The sequence below is a fragment of the Pithys albifrons genome, chromosome 3 (assembly GCF_047495875.1).
Source record: "Pithys albifrons albifrons isolate INPA30051 chromosome 3, PitAlb_v1, whole genome shotgun sequence".
NCBI classification, from domain to species: Eukaryota; Metazoa; Chordata; class Aves; order Passeriformes; family Thamnophilidae; genus Pithys; species Pithys albifrons.
The window spans coordinates 18,425,291-18,446,840 of record NC_092460.1 but is presented as its reverse complement, the minus strand read 5'-3'; the positions used below and the strand labels follow the sequence as shown (position 1 = coordinate 18,446,840).

Below are 21,550 nucleotides of genomic sequence, written 5' to 3'. Positions count from 1 at the left end.
AACACTGAAAGTCCCCCTGCAGATGGGCTGCTGCAAGATGGGCTGTGGTTAATTCTGCTTCAAAGTTTATTGAATGATAGCAAGCTTAATTCATTGCAATATTATTGCAGCTTTATGGTAAAACTCTGATGTCTTCCCACAGTGTTTATTCCTTGGAAAGAGGATTCTTAGGCTACTGGTCTTCTGTTAGAATGCTCCTGGCTTTTGCCAGCTATCACAAGGCCCATAATCTTTGCCAGTGAACGAGTCACAAAATAGAAAAAGCAGAACCTGATGTTCCTTGTCTTTTAATGTAGCCAGGGATGGTGTGACATGTGTTTTAAAAAACTGTCAGCAACTGACACCACTTAGAACAAAAGTCCTGTCATTATTAACAGTACTGAGGTACAACTGAACATAGCAATATTGAGACAGGTCTGTAAGATATTCTTATTGCACACTGAATCCAAATTAAGCACCAAACTTCTGAAAATGGACACTTCTTGTGCTTTGAAGCATTCAGTGTAGTGACCCACATTTTATTAGTGTTTATCCACTTTCTTAGGGATGCAGACTTGCTAACACTTCAAGAATGCTTGTGTTGCTTTTCAGATCAAGTGAAATTATTTGTATACAAACCCATGCCCTTTCTTGTCAGTTTCTCTAGGAACAGATTTTCTCTGTCCATCTTCTTTGTGTTTGTAACTATTTTAACAGAAATGTCTTCAAGTAAATATGCAGATTTGAAGGCAATTGAGGTTTGGATTTTAATCATGGTTTATCCCATTACTTTGGACTCAGTAAACAAATATTTGCCCCCATTGCAATTATGGCTGATGCAGTCATACTAAGAGCGTGTCCCTTTCTTAGGGAAATACAAACTTGATATACTTCTGCTGTGAATGGCATTCCAGCATCTCTGAATAAGTATTCATGACAGCCAACTATGTCATCTGGCTTTGGATAATTCAAATATAGCAATGAAGGGATTATGTTAATTTTCAACATGATTGATTGAAATAATTTTGATAAAGGTTTTAATAGTAGAGAGTTGTTACAAGTAGTGTGTAATAGTGGCATTTATAGGTGCAGAGTGGGCAAGAGAAATAAAATACAGATTACAGCGAAACAACTGCAGATCTCAAGTGCTGCTTAAAATCATTATTACAGCAATGAGAGTAAAAAGAGGCAGATAAAATACGTTTTTGAAATTCTCTGTAGGGGAAGGTGTGAAGGTGCATTGAAGCCGAGTGTGATCACTTATGATTATACACAAAGCAATTAAATTAAAAAAATGAGAAAACAAACATAGAAGAGGAACAAAATCTCATTTCTTAGGATGAGAAGCCAGTGATGTTTATAGACTCTTCTCTCACTCTCCTTAATACAAAAGAAATGAAATCTCAGGAATAATTTTTAATGCAGTTTTCTGAGGGAGAAAGGCTCTCTGTCTTTGCATAGCAGCTAATCTTTTTATCTCCTCCCCCCCCCCCGCCCCGCTTTCTAAAAGATACAAATAAATATGGATGTCATCTTAATTTATTTTACACTTTAGACAAACCAGACATGTACATTCCTTTTTTCTTTTGTATATGCCTGTACATATAGTAATGGATTCCTAGACATCGTGTTCTTGAGCACCTGACTTTGAACATTTCTGGCCTTCAGGGACAAGAAAGCAGTTTTGCCTCTGCAGTTTTACGCAGACATAGGTGTATTTTTAGTCTCTTCCACAATGAGTAACACACTTCCAGACGTTTGCTGGGTGGGGACTGGAACCTACGGGTTCGCAATGAATGGACAGAGACAAATGCTCGGAGAAATCACGGGCTGGCAGTGCGTGTGCTGCTGCTGCTGCCCCCGGCGGCAGGACGAGCCGGTGGAGCCCCAGCTCCTCGGGAATGCTGGGAATGTTGAGTCAGGGACTGGCAAGGCAGACAGGCAGGCTCGCAGCTGACTGAGGGAGACTCGCAAAGGGACAGAAAGACGAGGGACAGGAGCACAGGAGCCTCCCCCGACTGCAGCAGGTCCCCTCTTTGCTCCTCTCGGAGGTGCTTGGCGGCTCCGGCGCTCCTGCCGCCTCCTCCCTCCGCGCGAATGGGATGGCAGCGGAACGTGATGTTGTAAAATCCATGTGAGGACGAAAGACAGATGCAATGATTTGAAAGGTGAGAAGCTTAAACAAGAATATGGCTGTAATACGTGACTGTAAATGATTTGTGATTAAGGAAATTGCTGTATAATGCTTTTTACAACTATCTGGTAGCTGAATCTGGAAATGAATTTGCAGAAAAGGCTTTTAATATTGCTTTAGAATACATTGTAATAAATGGGACCAAGTGCACATCTTATTCTGGTAACAGAGTGCCTCTCCCTACAGAATCATCAACCAGAAACCTCTCTTGCAATTTCTATTAAAAGCAGCCATAAGAGTCTCATTTTTTTTGTGCCAGTGTTTAAAAATATTACTGTTAAAGTTTTCTCGAAGAGAACTGATGAGCTTTGGAAATTCCTAGCTTTATACCTACATACTGGATAATGTTTGGTGTTTTAAAAACTGTGTCAGGAAGGTGAGAGATTTCTGCTCCCTTCTAGTGACTGAAAATGGAAAGAGAAACTAACAGGATATTATTTTTCAGTTATATAATTAATGAATACTTACAGGGGTCCCTCATTTATGATGCCGTGTGGTTTAATTTTTTTTAGAGATAATTTTGGGCTGGACATGAATGATGGGTGTGATGCATATGATAAAATCCACGCATATATCATCAAAGATACATAATTTTTTTTTCTGGGAGCACTATAGTAGTAATGTAATGGAGAAGGAATTTTTTTTATTAGTGTGTGATTGATTTTTAGGCGGCTACCTGCTAAGCCTTGTGATGGATGGATGGGAATCTACTCCCTTAGCGGCGAATTGCTATTTCCCTTCTGACGGACGCGCCGGCCGACCACTTGCGTTGGCAGATCCGAGCTCGTTGCACATAAGCACGGCCAATAAGTGCAGCCAAGAGGAGGGCAAACCCTACTTGTCAGGGTTAGTTTTCTGGTCGGCTTTTAAAACCAGCGTTTTCGCTTGGCTATTTGTTTGTTTGGGATTTGTTTTATTCCGATTCCCGTGTCCCCATCCCTTGAGTGTGTGTCCGGGGCGCTCGCCCCGCATGCGGCCCCTTCCTGGCCACGCACCGGGCGCAGGCCCTGCTCGGCTCCCCCTCCCTCGGAGGATGGAGAGGGCAGGGAGGTCCCCCCCTCCATCAACTCGCTTCTCCACTGGCGCTTCGTTTCCCTCCCAAGTCGAGGACGGAGCAGGTCCCCCGTGTCGCCCTGCCCTAAGGGCAGATGCTGAGGAGATGAGCTACCGCCCTCCTCCCGTCTCAGGGAATGGCAGAGCTCCACTGCGTGGATTCAGGGCCCTTTCCCAGCCCCGGGGGCACTGGGGACCGGGGGCTGTGCTCCCACCCCACTGCTGGCCCTCGAGCGGCGAGGAAGCCCGGGCGCCCTCCCGGCCCGGCTCCCCCGCAGCCGGCTTTGTCAGCGCAGCGCGTCCCTGCCGGGGGCTCTAAAGCCATCCCTGTGCCAGCGGGATTGCCTTGGATTCTCCCCACTGCTGTCTCCTGCTCCCCCGGTGCCGCCCTGCCCGGCGCGGCCCCGCTCCCTTGGCTGCGGGCGGGGATGGCGAGCGCTCCTACAGCGCAGGTGAGGAAAACACAGCGACACAAACGGTGCCATCAGGGCAAGGCGAGGCTCCGGCAGCGCCGGTGCCAGCACGGGCTCACCTGCCCGAGCGATGCGCTGCCCCGGTTCTTCCCTTCCCTGAACACGAGGAGGGAATATACCTTTTTAGGGTCTGTCTTTACGCACAGAGTGTGTAATGGTAAATTAATGCAGTTCCAATAGGAATATGTTTGAGGGAAAAGCTTTGTTACAGTTTCTTGATGGAAGAAACTTGCAGCCCAAGCATTGGCTTTGTGAGTGTGTTAAGAGAGGTGTATGAAAGTAACTCCATGTTTCAGTGCTTGAAAGGAAACCATTCTACTCCTGTTACTTTGTTTGAAGGCTCTGTGTGAGACTGTTTTCAAAGGCATGAAGGTGAGTTAGCACTTTCACTTTTCCTACAAGAATCTGGGGGGAAGAAGGGGCTTTCTGCCCTGTGAGTGAAGGGAACCTTTCCCTCCCCAAAGGACTAATGAGATAAGGTGGTCCCTGAGATTTATGGCTGCCCAACTTGGGTTGAAACTGGATGTTTAAACTGTGGAGGAACCCAGTGCTGTGTATCTTGAAAGCGCACCCAGGGCAGGGTACATCTTGCAGTTAAGAACTGAGAAGTTAATTTACTGTTTGAGTGCCTGATTATACTCATTATCTTATTTCTTGTGATTTGCCTGCATTTGGAGGAGACCCATCTCATCACCTCCCTTATTCTATGCGTGTTCTTCAACTCCCCTAATCTACTGGCAGTCAAATTGTGATGGGTGGGAGTGTAAGGTCCAATTGTCTGTGTCAGTCCCCCCTCCTGTTCCTTGCCTGCTCTGAAGGCTGCAGCAAGGTGTGGAGCATGTTCATAGCAGCCAAATATCAGGTAACCACAGTCAACCATCTTAGAACATCAAATATATGTGATATTTAGAGTCTGAGCTATTCAGTATGCATGTTTTAGTAAAAGAATGCTCAAGGTGATTTTTTTTTTGCTTTAGAAAAATGATTCTTGCAGACCTTTGAAGGATGACTAACAAAAAAGAGTGGGTTGTTCACCCCTCAAAGAGGGTGAGGCAGTCAGCCTGTGTATCACTCCCAAAGACAACATATGCTCTCCCACCTGTATCTCCTATGGTAATTTTATATTTTTATCTGCTATGATGCATTTGTTATCTTCTCTGTTTAATTTAGTTTATAATGCCTGGAATATATATATACACACACATGGAGACTGGTAGTCAGATCCACCTAGGAAAACTACTGTGATACTGATTCTTTTTTAAATATTTTTTTAATAATTATTTTTATAATGTGATGCTCTTTTATCTGTGAGATTGTTCAGATTAGGATAGCTTTAAAATATTTTTGTGATTAAAGTTTCACTTTTTGAGTGATCTTATATGTATTAAGCAATGATTACCTGGCATCAACTTAGTTAACAACACTATGCTGGCTTATATTTTCTATGAAGTCCTGGAAAAAGGGCAAGTTACTTTAAAGCAAAATAATTTATAATTTTTTTAAGGGTCATAGTTGGTCAAGTGAAAATAGTGCTAATTCTTTTGAGTGATGCTTTCATATTAAGAAAATGCAAAGGCATATTAACAGAAACGTCAGTTAAATATTTTCTGCAGCATTTTGTCTTTAATTGGACACTTCTTTAAAATGTAATGCATTTTATAAAGAAACAGTCTCTTACAATCTTTTTGAACTCAAGTGAGATGGATTTAAGTTGGTTTGTTATTGCTTGTGTGTGAGATGTGGAAAAAAGCCAGCTATTTCCTTGGAAAGTGGCTGAGGACTACTTGGAGAGGTCCAAAAAAGTTTGAGCATGAATACCCAATGAATGTTTGTATAAGAAAATGTAAATGTCTGATGAATTAACACCGCTAGGGTGGGTAGTATTTGAGTTGTGTTGTTGCTTTCTTGGCTGTTGATCTCAGGAAGTTTTGTGACTCCTTTAGTGATAGCAGGTTTTGTGTGCCCAGCTTTGGAATATCTGAAATACTCAGGATTTCTTTTGAGTAATTGCAACAATTAGGAACACCAACCTCATCTCTTTTCAGAGCTAGTCTGTCAGGTGCTGAGCTCTATCAAAGGAGAGAACAGTAGTCAGGATGTTTTAGCACTTCTCTGTATAAGCATCATTACTGTCACACCATTTTTGTTCACACAAACCTGGAATTCCTTCATGATATTAGAAATGTAGACTTTGCCATGGACTGTTTACCTGTTTGGAAAGCTGTATATCACTACAGTAATGGGAATAGTGAAGGAGAACTGTAGTGTCAGGATTTCTATCCTTTGAGGACAGCATAAGGAATGTGTCTGACAATTTGAGTTGCACACCAGAATTTCAAGTTGTGATTAGATGTGTGGGAGTCTTTGACATTTGGGATGTTTAGCAAAGCTGAAACTCTTCTGTAAAGTTTTAAGATTAAGTTCTTGAAAGGGGATGCCTGCTTTTTCGACTGTCCTTTCTAGATGAGCTTAGAAACTCATTTTAAGACAATTTCACTAGAAATGCCTTCGGCTGGTTAACATGGGGCTTCTTCAATGACTGATACACTTTTTATTTAGTTCAAGTACTCACTTTTCAGCAAATACTGGGGTTTTTGAAGTTTCACTGCTTGTCTTGCTCATTATCATTTCCCTCTAACTGAAGTCACAGTGCAGATGTAGAATCTGCAGAAATAAAAAGATTGAGAGATAAATTTTCAAGTTAAATCACTTAAAAAATATCTCAAATTTTGTGGGAAATACCATAGGATGATGAAAGGAGTAAAAAAGATTGGTGTATATATAAATACATATTCTAAAGGTATGTGTGAAAATGATGTGCTGTAGTTTCTGGGATTACTGCAGAGTTGAGGTGGGAAGTCACAAAAGAAAACATTATCAACAATGATTGATAGTTGGATATAATGTGCCATTTATTTTGAAGGAAGTGAAGGAAATGTGACCAAAGTCTCTGCCATTTCTGCATTTGGTCCAAGAGATCTATTTGTTGCACTGAGAATTCGTAATACGTAGGACAGTTTCCCTCCAAGAAAATAGCTTGGATCACTTGCGATGAATTCTGACTTATTTGACATAATTTTCTATGCACATTGAAGCTACCAGAACACAGTGGTCACTCCGCTCTGGTTCCTGATGGAGACTTACACTGTCCATACTCTGATTATCCTGTTTGGCATCCATTTGGATTGTCCCATTGCATAATGGAACATATTGAATGGACTTGGAGCCCACACTGCTTGACTTCCCAGGAACTGATATTTCTTTATCAAATATGAGTTGAGTCCTGTTGAAAATTGCACTGGTGCTTCTTCAGTTTTCACTATTGTTAACTAAGCACTTCTCATGGTCAGTAAAATTAATTTGCTGGTAATCTGCTGAAATACGTATTTCATTATCTGTGTGGCATGTGAAATGTCTGAATCATTTAATTACTTTATAAGGCAGCACAGGCCTGTTATTTCTGTTATAGTGTGGACTTGGACTTAAGTGGGTTTCTGTAGTGTATTCTTTTCCTCAAAATATATTGTTGAAATACAGTTCTTACCACTTATGCTCTTTGAACAATACAGATTACTGGACAAATACAAGATGGTTAAGCACAGTTCTTTTTGTTGACCTATGTCAAATTCTAGTGCCAGAAATGGAAGACAGTTTGCTGTGTAAAGCATGTTTATTTTTGATGGCTAAGTATTGGCAGTCATGATGTACTTTGGTTTTCATTTATAGACCTCATTTGAAATCTGCTCAGACAATTTGTTGTTCCTTAAGGAAAGCAGTTACAATAACATCTGTCATCAACATCAAATGTTTGTCAGATGCCCATGAGGACTTGGAAATTGCACTTGTGAATTGTTGGGGTTATGGTTGGTTAAGATGGGTTCAGTGTCAGCACAGATTGGGCTGGCCTGTGAAATTGTTAATAGTCAACCACCAAGTGATTGGGGAACTCTTCAACATTTTCTGTGAATAAATAAATAAAATGATAATTCCTGAAGTGCAGTGTCTCCTAATGGTTCCAGGGTGCTGATTCTATGATGAATTGGGAGCTAATCTGCTAAATCACTTGAATCACTTACAGAGCCTGTAAGTTCCTTGAAGAACTTTGATCTAATGTGGCTGAACCACAGCCAGTTTCTTTCTTTGGCGTGATACTGAAATGTGTGTGTACTCACATCCTAGTGAAGAGAACAGAGGAGGATGTGCTACAGCTTTTTGAATTCTGATGACTTCAAAGCATGCTGAATACACAAATATATATATGCTACTTGTTTTTCAATTTGAATGTGCATATTACTACTCTTGAATGAAATAAATGTAGGATGTATAGTGGATGTTTATGATTTCTAAATATCCCAATATCTGAGTATTCTAAGAAAATGCTGGAGGCTACACAGGTAATCTTAATACCTGATCTTATGACTATTCTGTTGCTTTCTTCGAAGAATGGAAGCTTTGTAGAAAAAAAGAACAATATAGTTTTATCCTGCAAATACGTAAGCCTGTGTTTAATAACATTCATATGAGTAGCCTTAGTGAATTCAATGGAAAATACTTCATTGTGTGGGAGTGTCTCTGATAATTTTTAAGCCAGGCTTAAGAGTTTAAAATGTCTTAAAATGAAAAATATGACATAATATTCTTAAATATACTTAATGTGAAAACAAACAAATTTCCAGGGCTAATTATAAATTCAGTCAATTTCCTTTTGCAATTATTTGTTTTAGAAAGAAACCCTCAGAACTTAAAATAATGCAATCTTCAATGTGTGTTTAATATATGTATGTGTTATCAGGTGAACAGCCTTGTGTTTCGAAGACTGTTGGTATAAATGCTGACAATACAGATGAACAATAGAAAGAACAAGACTGGGTTTCCAGTTTCTGCTAGAAGATTTTGAGATTTTTTTAACTCATGTTTATTTTTAAGCTCTAACTTCTCAAAGATTTTTTTTATAAACTGTTAAATAGTCATTGAAATTAGGTAAATGTTGGCAAAAGCAAAGCATAATTGTGCTACTCATTAAGCATAATTTTTAAGTAATCCTGCAGAAGGTGGTATACTTTTACATTGCAATATTTTCCCCAAAGCAGACTGTTTTAGTAAGAATTTCAGACATGATTTTTTTTGTTGTTCTTTAGCAGTCATTTAACTATAAGTACTGTTTGTCTGGCTAGCTATTTGCCTTAGAACAATCCTCCACAAAATACTGGAGTTTGTAAATGTGGACTTACATTGATAAATGAGATTTCTTATGGAGGAAGAAGTAAGAGGCAAGTGATTAACAGTTGCAGGATGGAAGGCACAAGGAGGACTGACTAGGACACAGAACTTAGCACACAAAAGACACTTGCACATTTGCAAGGACTAAAATGTTGGGAAACTTTTCTCTGGGAAAGCAAAAGCTTGCCAAGCCTTCAGCAACATCTGTGCATCCTGACAAGGTCATTATGGGGCAGGGAAGTTGACGAAACTAAAAGAACTGAAGAGGTGCAAGCAGCATTTTGGAATGTACATGTTTCTGTCCCTTCATTACTTGTGATTCACACCATCCACCCTCCCACCCACCAATAAAAAATAGGATCTCCAAATTGTAGAGAGCAGATGGCCAGCAAAACAATGACACAGTGAGCGTAGGACTGGGCACTTTGATCATGTAAAACTGAGGTGTCTTACCCTGCAGCTCTGAAACTCAATGCCACTGTTAGTGCCAGTGTTCAGTACTTGAAACAAAGGAAGAAGTTAAACATCCCTTCTTCTGTTGAGTGACCATTAAATGAGGATGAACTTGCATAGTGAGAGATGCTCTGCACTGGCATTTGTTGTGCAGGCTGTACTTCATTGTGATTGCCCAGATTTGTGAATAGGCTGCCCTATAGCTTTTAATAAACAGAGTGTTCTCTGGCAAAACAGTGAAAATTACATGTGATGAGTTTGCTGTTACTTGGCTATAGAAGCCTCTTTTTAAAAAAACTGTTCTATTTTCAGGTCTTGATTAATTTTATTTTTCTCATGTTGTGTAAAATATTAGTCTGAATTTTCTCACCTCCCTTAAGCATCTTAGAAACCCCAGGGAGACTTTCTTTGTCACATGCAGGAAAAATTTCTTTTAATGGAAGCATTAGAGATAAAATATTAAGACTGGGAGTTTCAACATCAAAGAGAGACCTAACTTAAAAGTTACAAAATAATGGAGGTGTCAGTTGGTGGAGTTTAAATATTCCTTATTTGAAGCCCATTTCTAAATATTATCATGTTTCAAAAATGTTTCTAGACAATTATAGTGTCTAACATTGTAAGAGAGAAGAATGCATTGAAAAAAGTACTCCTCTTGAATGCTATCCTTATTTTATACCTGTGAAACTTGTATAAAAAGGTATTGTTGACTCTTCACTTAAATAAATTTGAGAATAATATAGTTGGCAATTCTGATGACTGTGTCACAACTGCTTGCTTTTCAAGGCTTTTAATACTGCATTTTTAGCAAACATTTCAATTGCTGGAGTTTTCCCATTGCATGACAAGTATTAATCGCTGTCACTGCACTGGCAAGATTAGAATGCCAGAGAGCTTTATTTTCCATTTATGTCATTAGATGCATAGAGAGCAGCCATTCCTACTTATTCCTTCATATAATGTTTCTTCTGTATGAATCAGAAATGAAAAGCAGGCAGGTCTGATGAGCTCCTTCTGTGAGGTAATAAATGCCAATTCTTTCATTTACCATCAATGGGAGTTCAGGGTCATGACCAGCTTGTGTAAGATCAAGACTAACTTTATTTACACCTATGTATGTTTTCTTTGTATCAGAAACTGCAAGAGAAAGGAGATAAATTAATGTCTGAGTAGTAAAAAGAAAGTTACTGTGCAGACTGTAGTAAAACCTACATTTACATTAGCAATGCAGATGCAGTGCACTCTGAGGAACCTAAATGAAAATGTTGTTGCTTTTAAAGTTGTCATGTGTATTTGCTTTTTCAAGAAGTGTTTTTGTTGTGATAAGAGTGTTTAAGTGATTCCTTTAGCTTAATAACATCTCTAATTTTTGCTAGGACATGTGTTTATGAGGCAGGGCTTTTTTTCTGTGTCCTTTTTGTGGTGTCTCAAAATACATTCTTGGTGTAGGTATAGGAGCATTATCTTCTACATTGTCTTTTATTTCTTCTATTTTGTCACTTTTGGTTTCTATCTGGGGAGTTGTGCTGTTCTAAACAGTTTTAGACAGTTTGAAATCATCTTGATAATTTCTGCCCTTTGCTGTAGCACTGAATTGTTTGGGGATGTTGACTGGAAGGAAGGGGTTCCCTTAAAGCTTTTGGTACTGTTACAAATATTTGAGCTCTTGGCTGAATGTTAATGTTGGCAAGTAGTTGTGCAAAGCTATTAAGGATTTGGCTGATACTCAAACTTCCTGCTGACTAGGTTATTCAGGCTGGAGGAGGACACATTCAAAGTCTAACTCATCCCTGAGCCTGTAAGAGTGTAACCAGGGAAAGCCAGAATTTAAGGGGTTCTGTGTACTCAGCGTTTCAAGAAAACCATGTAATTATGTAAAATGTAGAAGCAATGATTTGGAAAGTAAATTGAGTGAGACAGATCTTCTATTACCATCATATTAGAATCCCATGTTGTAAGTCTTTACAAAAATAGATAGTTAAAAATCAAAATGCACTGTCAGAGAGTGAAGTGATGTGGGTAATGTGAACCCATGAGGTTACTGTCTGCAGAGTGCAGGTGGTCAGAAGGGGCAGAATTGTGGAAAATGAGGAAAGCTGCAGTTAGAACATCAGGAGGGATTTGACATGAAATAGGCTATTTCTTTTTGGTTGGCATTTCCACGGCTGATGAGAGCGTGGGCAGGTGGAGTGCCCAGTGTTGGCCCCACTGTTGGAAAGTGTGTGCTTCATTTTCTGCATCCTAAAGGGATCCCTATGAAATATGGTTTTGCTTGCAATGCAGAATATTAAAAGCACGATTTTAATGGGTAGTTTTAAAGTCATGCATAATGTACACTAAAAAGTATTTTTCAAAATAAGAAAATATTGAGTGAATTAGATGAGTATGTGGAGGGGGTTTTTCTAGTACTAAGCTGATTTGGATGTTAAAACTCAAAGGAACCTTTTGTAGGAAAACACATGTAGTAGGTCTACAGTCTGTCCCTACTGGACTGAAGGAATGTGGGTGACTGTTTGTCTCAGAATATTTTGAGGGGAATGATCATCCCAAGTTCTGTTGGAGCTCTTTTGTGCTGGCTAGTGCAACAGTGAGGCTTGATTTCTTTAGTGATGGGCATAATGTTATTGCCTTGGGTGAAAAATTGTTGCTGGAGAGTAATAGTGTTCTTCCCTCTTCCCTAAATTAAAATAGCAGTGTGAAATCAATTTAATTTTCAAGATAGAGTGGGCAGGTGAGGTACAGGTGATTTTAAGTTCAACCTGAACAGCTCTGTTGGGTGATTTTATGGGAAGATAAAAGGGATCTCCTTTCTCTCTTTCTCTCTCTGTAGGCAGGAGATGGTGATCTGTGTGGCAATTGTTGAGGCCCTGAGGCCAATATTGCTTCTTCATATCTCCAGTTCCTAATATGTTAAGACACACAGAAAATCTTCCTGAAGTGAGGAAGGCTCTGTGTATAAGCAGTAAAGAACAGAAAACATTGGAGGTGCCTTTCTCCCCTCTGCCAGACAGCAATGGTATGTCTGCTCCTGGGTCTGAGACTTTTCACAGCTATGAAGGAAGTCTCAAGGTTTATTCTTAAGGTGTATATGCTTTGAAAAACCATACTGTCATGTGCTTGCTTTTTCTGAGGTGTTTTCAAGAAAGCCAGTCTGTATAACTCAGGTTGGAGATAGTAACAAATGGCAAATGAAAATAAATGGAGAATTTCTTTAAATCGGGGTTCTCAGCTTCTGGTCTGTGAGCTTGCCTTAGTAGGTCATTAAGTAAGAAAACCAAGCATATTGTTGGTGTGTTTGCACTTTCTACATAGAGGTCTCTGTTTTGATTATAATATTTCTAAGGGAAAATTAAGCTGTGGAGATAATAATATCTCTTTGGTGCTTTGCTTCTCTTTTCCTATTGCTTTCAGAATTTTCATAAGGTTATGAAAGCTACAGTATTAAATCAGTATTGGAACATTATTATTAAGGAAGTTCAGGGAGAAGTTAGCCTCCCTTTGGATAAGGAATGATGATTCTCTTCTTCAGCAGGGCTCAATGGTAAGCTTTGGAGGGCCAAGCAAGATGAAAGAGTTCTCTGATTTGAGGTGAGAACTTTCAAAACTCCACACAAGTGGAGAAAAGAGAGACCACAACTAAGGCAAAACAAGGTATCTAAAAATACATATCAGAGACACAAACAGAAGGCTAAGTGGGTTGTGAAGTAACTGTAAGCAAGAAACATAAATTACTTATTTATCAGACTGTGGGAACGAAAAGGAAAAACAGTACAGATATGATGTAAGGATATCCTGTACCTCTATTTTTGAGGATCGATGAACCTGCACCCAACCTCTCCACCTGGCCATGTGTCATGTCTGCTGTAGCTCAAACTATTGTCTTGTATCCAGTTTAAATTGACACTGACAGTTTGTGCTAGTGATCTTAACCCCAACACTATCTGTCCTGGTGAAAAATTTTCTTTTGTTGTTTTTTTTTTCTCTGGCTGGAGAGGAAGGAGGGTGGGGGAGAGAACTGTATCAGTTTAGAAGACAGTTGTCTTTGCTCAGAATCTTTCACCAGCCAGTGGAAGGGAAGTAATCTTCAGCTCTGATCTCATGGGAGATTGTCTTTGAAGGAGTCACAGAGCTTTTTCAGGAAACTAGAAAGATACAAGGATGGATTTCTAGGAGGGCATGATGGGTAATGTTATTTGGTTGGCATTTGAGAATTAAGATAAGTAGTTGCATTTTCACAGTCACCATGGCTAGTTACTTTTTTTAATTGATTAATGCATTGAGGTTAAGGTGGGAGAAAAAACTGCACTAGCTCTTTTGGTACAATAAGCTGTGGGCTATCTCTTCAGTGATGGATGACAACTGACAAGAAGGGCAGATCTGTATACTGGTGTTGGATGTCAAAATTTGAATATGTGAATCAGGCTCCATCTACTTCATTTGTATTCTTGGGGCTCAATTCTGGAAACTTTGAGGTTTAAATGGCTCAACAAGTTGGATCAGGCTTTTGCATCTAAAAATGGGGGAAGTGAAAACACAGGAATGGCCACTGTTGTGTAATAGTAGTTGAAACATCTCAGTGCGTTCAGGTGCTGGTAATTCAAATGCAACAAAAAGGCTTTGGGACTATGCTGGCTCTTAAACTTAATGAAAAAGCAGCATATACCAAGATATTCTTGGAACTCATAAAAGCCACATCGAATATGATTGTGTAGGATAATGAGGGGTCAGCGGAGGACTCAACATGCTGCTTCTTTGATGACATCATTAGTGTCCATAATGTTTTATGCTAATATCTTTGGTGAGGGTTTAATATACTAGAGCTTATTAATAAATGACAATTAATTATCCTTCCGCCTGCTCCTGCATCAACACTTTTCACAGCAGATGTAGAACAGATGTTTTAAAAACACTGGGAGTAATGTATCTATACATAATGAGGATGCCTTGAGGGAATGGCTAAAAATTGCTGGATTTGACTGAACCCACCTTTTGTTCTTTCTGTTCTCATACCTTTGAAATAATTGGTACTAGGTCTGGTTGATGACCACCAATTTAATTAATACCACAAATTTATTAAAATGGTCATATTGGTTAAAAAAAGAAATCAGGAGGCCTTCCTAGTCCTAAAGTCCTGTTGTAGGCTTATTTTTATGCTGTGTGAAGTTAATCAACTTACTGAAAAATTGATAAATGTGTAATAATAGTATTAAAGAATTTGAAAATGGAGAATTGCTCTACATCTGTGTCTTGTTTGGTTAAATAAGTTACAAGGCTAGTTCCATCAAAATAATAAAAAAATGAAAGAATTGTATTTCATAAGGACTCCTTTTCTAAATGAAAACCTAGATTATTGTCATGGAACCTTCTCCTGAGAAGCTTATTGCCAACAAATACTAGCATGGTAGTACTTAATGAAATAAATAATACTGTGTCATAATATGTTGTAATTGTTTAAAAAAAGCTAAATTTTATTGTTAATTTTTTCTTACAAAAATATGTTTTTACTGTTTACAGCCTAACTGTTAGGAATACTGTTTCCTTCATCTTTTTTCCTCTATCCGAACTCTTCTGTGTTAATCCAAACAAAATCTCTCCTTCTTTCCTCATTTGGTCTTAATATCATTAGACAATACACAGAACTGCTGAATTGCTGCTTTTATATTGTCTGTTGAAAATGTAATATCTTAATTCTTAGGGTAGTTCTTAATGTCAACAAATAGCTATCTTGTTTCTTTTATATAAATTTCACATGGTCAGTCATTTAAGTCCATTAATGTATCAGCTAAAGTATATTTTTGTGCCCGTATTGTTCATTGCAACATAAAGCTTGTTAAACTAACTCAAACTTTTCTAGCAAGAAAGAAATGAGCAGTTTTCTTCCCACTGAAATTAATTGGAAAATGCATTTTTAATGAGTCATCCTAAATACTAAATGTTTTACTTTTGCTGCTATTACTCTAGGAAGTGACTTACTTGATTGTATAATTTGTGGTGATTACTTGCAAGTTTATTTTCCAAGATGAAAACTTTGTTTTTATAATCTTTTTTTTCCCTCTCAGGTCTGTCTTCAGCGGAAAAATAGATTCTTGCCTACTGGAAGAATACAGTGAAACTGCCAGTATTTCTAGCTGGAATTACAAATCTAATATTCAACTTTAGTGTTACTAATTCCTTACTAAACAGTACCTCAAAATAGAAGAAAAATGTATGGAAGTGCAAGAACGATCAGCAACTTGGAGGGCAGCCCCTCCCGGTCTCCGCGCTTGCCGAGGTCCCCCCGGCTGGGGCACCGGCGAACAGGCAGCGGGGGGGGAGGAGGGACAGGGAAGACCTTATCCATGGAGAACATCCAGTCCCTTAATGCAGCCTATGCAACATCTGGACCAATGTATCTGAGTGACCATGAGGGTGTAGCTTCTACTACTTTCCCAAAGGGCACAATGACTCTTGGAAGGGCTACAAACCGAGCTGTGTATGGGGGCCGGGTCACAGCCATGGGGAGCAGCCCCAACATCGCATCAGCCGGACTCTCACACACGGATGTCCTTTCCTACACGGATCAGCACGGAGGTCTGACCACATCCTCACACCACCACCACCATCAGGTTCCTTCTATGCTGAGACAGGTTAGAGATAGCACTATGTTAGACCTGCAGGCTCAGCTTAAGGATCTACAGAGGGAGAATGATCTTCTCAGAAAAGAACTAGACATTAAGGACAGCAAGCTGGGGTCCTCTATGAATAGCATCAAAACTTTCTGGAGTCCTGAGCTAAAGAAAGAAAGAGTGTTGAGGAAAGAGGAAGCAGCCAGAATGTCAGTTCTTAAAGAACAAATGAGAGTTTCCCATGAAGAAAATCAGGTAAGTAATTACAAAAGTTTCTTTCTGTTGATATACAACTAAGCACTTGATGTTTTGCTTATGGTACTGTATCCTGTGCTGTAACAAGTCTGACATTTGCCATAAGACTTGTATGTCTTGATCTGTCTGCTTCTGGCTGCTAAACAGTAGGGAAACACTAATAAGAATCCAAATTCAGGTTATAATTTCCTTCATGCAGCATTCTCTTATGTTTTAGCTGGAGAGAATGTTTTTTGGTTTTTTATCATTACCCTTTCTCTTATTTTTGACACTTTCTCTATGCAGCAACAGCTTAAATACACCTGACAACCTTTTCTGAAGAGGTAAAGGAAGCACCTTTGCACAAGTATAAATAAACATCCAGAGACATATTTTATGAGCTGTACAGGGATTTAACTGTTTTGAAGTTAAAACTTTCTGTACTTCTGCCATACAGGATGAAGTTGAATTTGTGTTTTCAGTAATGTTTCAGAGACCTGTGTCTTATTTACAAGATGCTCTTTTTCTATCTATTTCAAATACTTCTATTCACAACATATTTTCCTGAAGTTACAAAATGAGTCAAGTATTTTAATTTGGATGGTTAAATCTGTAAGGTCAAGCTTTGAGACTCTGTTATATCACAAAGCAATACAATAGATAAAAACAATAGTGGCAAACAATAGATTAAAAAAAATTGTCATATTGGTGTCTCCACACAATTTTTGGCTGCTGGTTGTATTTTAAAGCTGCTCCTTTTTAGACCATCTATTAACTTTTCTCAGACAAAAAACACAATCCTGTGTTTCTCTCACTTCCAGGTCCCAAATTTAAACTTCTTTGCTGGCAGGCAGCAACAAGTGAAATTTTTATTTTACTTCCAAGTTTTTGATCATTAATGCTTCTCTGCAAACTTTTCACTTTTCAGGCATGTCATGAACCTAAATCTACAGAACTAACAATTCTGTTACCAGTAACTTCAGTGGGAAACTTGGTCATGATCAGGAATTCAGTCAATTAACTTTTTGCTTTCTTATATAAATTTTATATCCAGACTGACAGTAATAGTTACTGAATATTCATTTATAGTAGGTGCTCAGGGATGCTGCTAGAGCCAATATTATCAAAAACCTTATTGGTTAGATATTATAATTGTGGTAGTGTAACTTTAGTAGGATGAATATTCTGATACACTCTGTTCTGACAGCCTTTCTTATGGAAATGTCACATAGTATCTTATATTGGCATTTTGAATCTGAATTTGGTATTTAGAGACTTTGTCACCTGCCAAAGTGCTTTTAGTTTTTCTCCCCCCCCTCCCCCCCCCAGCTGTTTTGCCACATCTTGAGGGGAAAGTAAACTCTAGGTCTGTCACAAGTTCTCCTATTCATTCATTCATTTCATAGAAGATTATATCTTTCTGACAAATGCTCTTATTTTCTTGGAACCGCAAACCTGACAAAAAGAATATTTTACCCTATATATATATTTAATATTCATCCTTCCTCTATAATAAAATAACATCAAGACTGGGTACCCCAGTATTCCCTTGCTAGCAGTGTCCCAAAGGTCACAGAATAAGCCTGGAATGCAATGATATCCCCACTAGTGCTTTTTATGATCTGGATGCAGTTCTTTGTGTTTAATAATTCTCAGTGGACTTGGAATTAGGCCAGTTACATCTGGACCTATTTAAAATGCCAGTGTCCAGTCTCTTATGGCAGTGAATCCTTCAGCGTAACGTATCTATGAAGTTATGTCTGCAGCTGCTTTTAACTTGGTTTTGCACTACACTTTGGCTGGTTTTGCTAAGATTGGCTGTTCCTTGGACTGGAAGAAGCATTAAATTATTGATGTCCTGTGCCAGTCTCAGTGCCACTTGATGATTTTGCGGGGTACCATCCCTCCTTCAGCTCTTTCCCAGACAGGAAGATCTTAGCATGTGTGACAGCTTCTTTTGTGAAACAGTGACAATGTTTTTCAAGCCTTTTACATGGGGTTTTTTGAGATGAGGAGGCCCAAACAGCTTATGTTTTTGATATTACAGGTGTAAAAGGAGTTGTGTTGATGCTGAAGCACTTGCCTTTATATTCTGTAGGTCTCTCCCAAAACCTCCTGACACTTAATTTGTTCTTTCTAGTTTTTTGATGACTTTTTTTAACTACTACTGAGTACTGTGATGATATTTTAATAGAAATATTTAGCATAGCCAAAGAATCTCACCACTGGTTGTGCCTAGTTTAGATCCTGGATTTTTAGGGTTATTTTCACTTGTGTGTAACTTTTATCTCCCTGAATTTCATCTGCCAGGCTTTGACTATTTGCTTAGCCTTATAAAATCCTTCTTTGCATTTGGCTTTTGCCTTTGCTGTATAACCTGATGTCATAAGGCAGATTAGTCATCTTGCTGTTTCCCCTGTTCTTTGGGTTACTTACAATGTGTCAGTCAGCACAAAGCCCAGCCACAGGTTCCAACAAAGTTCCATAGGGACCTTCTGTTGGTTTGATGAGTTGACTGAGTGTTTCTGCTGCTTCCTCTCTTGTAACCAAATATTTATGTATAAAAAGACCTATCCTCTTATCTAATTGCTGCTTACTGTTCTTATAAGCACTTGGAGAGGAGCCTTTCTGAAGGAAACGATTTGGAAGCCCAAGCTGGCTGTGTCAGCTGGTTTGGCAGTCTTACTTATCCACTTGGCCATTGATTGTTTCAAACAACTAATTTAAATTAAAATTATCAAAAAGCTATAATTTTTAAACACAAGGAAAAGTGATTTACTCTACCACATGTATAAGTGGTCAGCCTATCTTTGCGGGTCTTACTGGTTTACAAAACTTTCTCAAGATGGAGGGTTTTTTTTCTGTTGAAACACTGAAAACTTTTCACAAACTGTGGGAACTCCCAGGAGGTTGGCAAAGGGCAAATCTATCTGCCTGCCAAAAAGCCCCCAAACCCCCCAAAAGTTAAATGAGTGAATTACAAGTCTGATATTTTTGTTGTGGTTTCTGTAAAAATTTTGTAAAACACAAAGAAAATTGTAAACTGTATTAATTATTAACTTTTAAAAAATATTAGCTATTTCTAAATATAGGGGAAAAATAAATAAAGACTAACACCCAATATGGATTTGTCAAAAATAGTGTCAAACAAACTTAATTTTCGTGGAGAAAAACACTCCTTATGAATGAGAGAAACAACAGTGACACTGATGTTAGGAAAACTTTCTGTGCTTTCGGGAGATTTTCATTGGGGAGCTGATGTAATTGCTGTTATATGGAGACTTATCTGATTGGAAGCCTATGTCAAAATGCAGTTATCAGTGATTCATGGTGAAATTGGAAGGATGTCTGACAGGACCTGGCAGGGATCTATCACGTGTTCTGAATGATGGATATGTATTATGCATCCAGATAATGTCAAGCTGGGAAGGGGTGAAAACATGCTGGAAAATAGGATTAGAAATGGAAACAAATTTGTCAAATAGGTGAAATAGTTTCAAATAGTAGGAGGAATGTTTCAACATGAAAACTGGTAAAAATTAAACCTTTTTGGAAGCAGAAAGAGACCCATGAAGTAGTTTAGGGACAGTAACTTGGACATGGCTGATTTTCTTTTGAAGGTTATTTTACTTCTGAAAGTGTAGCTTTGAGTACCTATTCTTTGATATTACAACCCAAATTTTTGTCTTTGTTGTTCTTATTCTTTGTGACATGTTTTCTCAAGCACAATTAGTATTATTCTATATATGGATAAATGTACATAGAGGCAGGAAGTACTCTACAAGTTTTTAACTACTGGAAGTGATTGTCTTGGAATCTTCTGTTTGCAATGTCTCAATCAGAGATTTTGCTTTTTTCCCCCAGGTAGATTGTTACTCTCTCTAGTATGGCTTGAATGTGTTGCATAGAGGAGTTAGTGTAGAAAGTCTCAGTGGAGGGCAGAAGGCTCAGAGGCGGAAAGCTCTAGGAAGTCACATTATTTGCAGTATCCATTTCCAGGATTGTTACCTGTCTGTCAAAAAAGAGAGAGAGAATTAATTTGTTGGTTTAGATTGGCTGGTTGTAATATCAACTGAGAAGTATGATTATGTTGTCTGCTACTTTTATGACACTGTAGAACTTGGATTCACTGTGGCATTTTTTAAATGAACAGTAAACTCAGTTGCACAAAATAAAGCCCCTTTTACCTACTTAAAAGGTCATTGTTTAACACTATGTAATTAATGCACAACAGCCCACTGCATGCAATGAACAGTGGCTCTTTCATTCATGATGTGGTTATATGTTGGAAGTAAGTGGTGAACTTGATTTCTTTTCCTTACACAAACCCAGGTAATTTTAATTAATGTGTTCTCTGAAAAAAAAATGATAAATTTTGATCTTCTTTTGAAGTTTAGTTCCTGTCCTCATCCTGTAGGAATTTACTTCTGATTAATGAGATGAGGAGCAAGGATAAAAAGGATAGTGAGAAGTTCCTCTGAGAGTTTTGAATACAAAATTTTCTTGAAATAATTTTTAGCTATCTGTAGCAATATGAATAACTCAGATGCTGCAATTAACAGAATAGAGCTGAGAAAATAATCAGTAGATAAGGAAATAAGTGTTCATGAACCCAGACCTGTGAGTGGCTACTCAGTGTTATTTCACATGCTCTTCATTTCCACTTTGATTCATAAGTATCTAAGTAGAACAGTGAAAAAAAATACTAGGAAATATTCTGAAATGATGTTTCCCTTCTTTGTACTAAGTAAACTATATTCCTAGCAAAACCTTGATCACACTAAGGTGTACCTTACTAAAAAAAAATTCTTTGAGCTATTTTGGTTCTGCCCACTGAAATTCTTAAGGTTTCATCCTAGTGAAATATGTAGGCAGTGGCCAACAATTGATGTGAGTTGCCACATAGGTATTTTCTTCCTTAATATCTGTCGAAATATGCACTTGATTATAGGTGGAAGAGGTGGCCTCCCATTGTTCCTAAATACCAGATATGGTCAGAGGAGTATTTTGGGTACAAATTCCTTTTAGCTTGTGTCATTGTGCAAATGTGTGAAACATCACAAATTTTGAAGCTTAATGGAAATATTAATGAAGTACAAGGTTATACACAGAAGGTGAAACTGGTAACCTGAGGAATGGAAATGTTCTGCTCAAGTTTTACTGTGCTACCTGAGGTATGTCATCACCTTAATCTAATAACAAAAAATTGGCTGTTTTTAAAATAAATGTCTCTTTTTGAGGAATAAAAAATAGTTTCAACTTAAAATTTTAATATAGTGTTTATGACCAGTGAAAGTCTCTTTCAAGGTATTTTAGAGTGGCTCTGTGAGGCCAATACA

The 21,550-nt window shown here is 38.4% G+C and overlaps 1 protein-coding gene across 9 annotated transcripts in view; it reads left to right on the top strand.

Annotated features, from left to right (window-relative positions):
- Nucleotides 1–1,986: 1,986 nt before the first annotated feature.
- The window catches only part of ERC2 (ELKS/RAB6-interacting/CAST family member 2), a 418,320-nt gene continuing 398,756 nt past the window's right edge, over nt 1,987–21,550 (top strand). For 7 of the 9 annotated variants that reach the window (XR_011697331.1, XR_011697333.1, XR_011697332.1 and 4 more), the window contains exons 1-2: nt 1,987–2,147; nt 15,432–16,232. Coding sequence is in view for 2 of the 9 variants with exons in the window: in XM_071550773.1 (XP_071406874.1) it covers nt 15,576–16,232 (657 nt within the window). In the remaining 7 variants the exon portion in view is untranslated. Of the gene's footprint in view, nt 2,148–2,953; nt 3,020–3,637; nt 3,679–15,431; nt 16,233–21,550 lie in introns of those variants that run through there. The other 2 variants (XR_011697328.1, XR_011697329.1) reach the window with 2 other exon arrangements.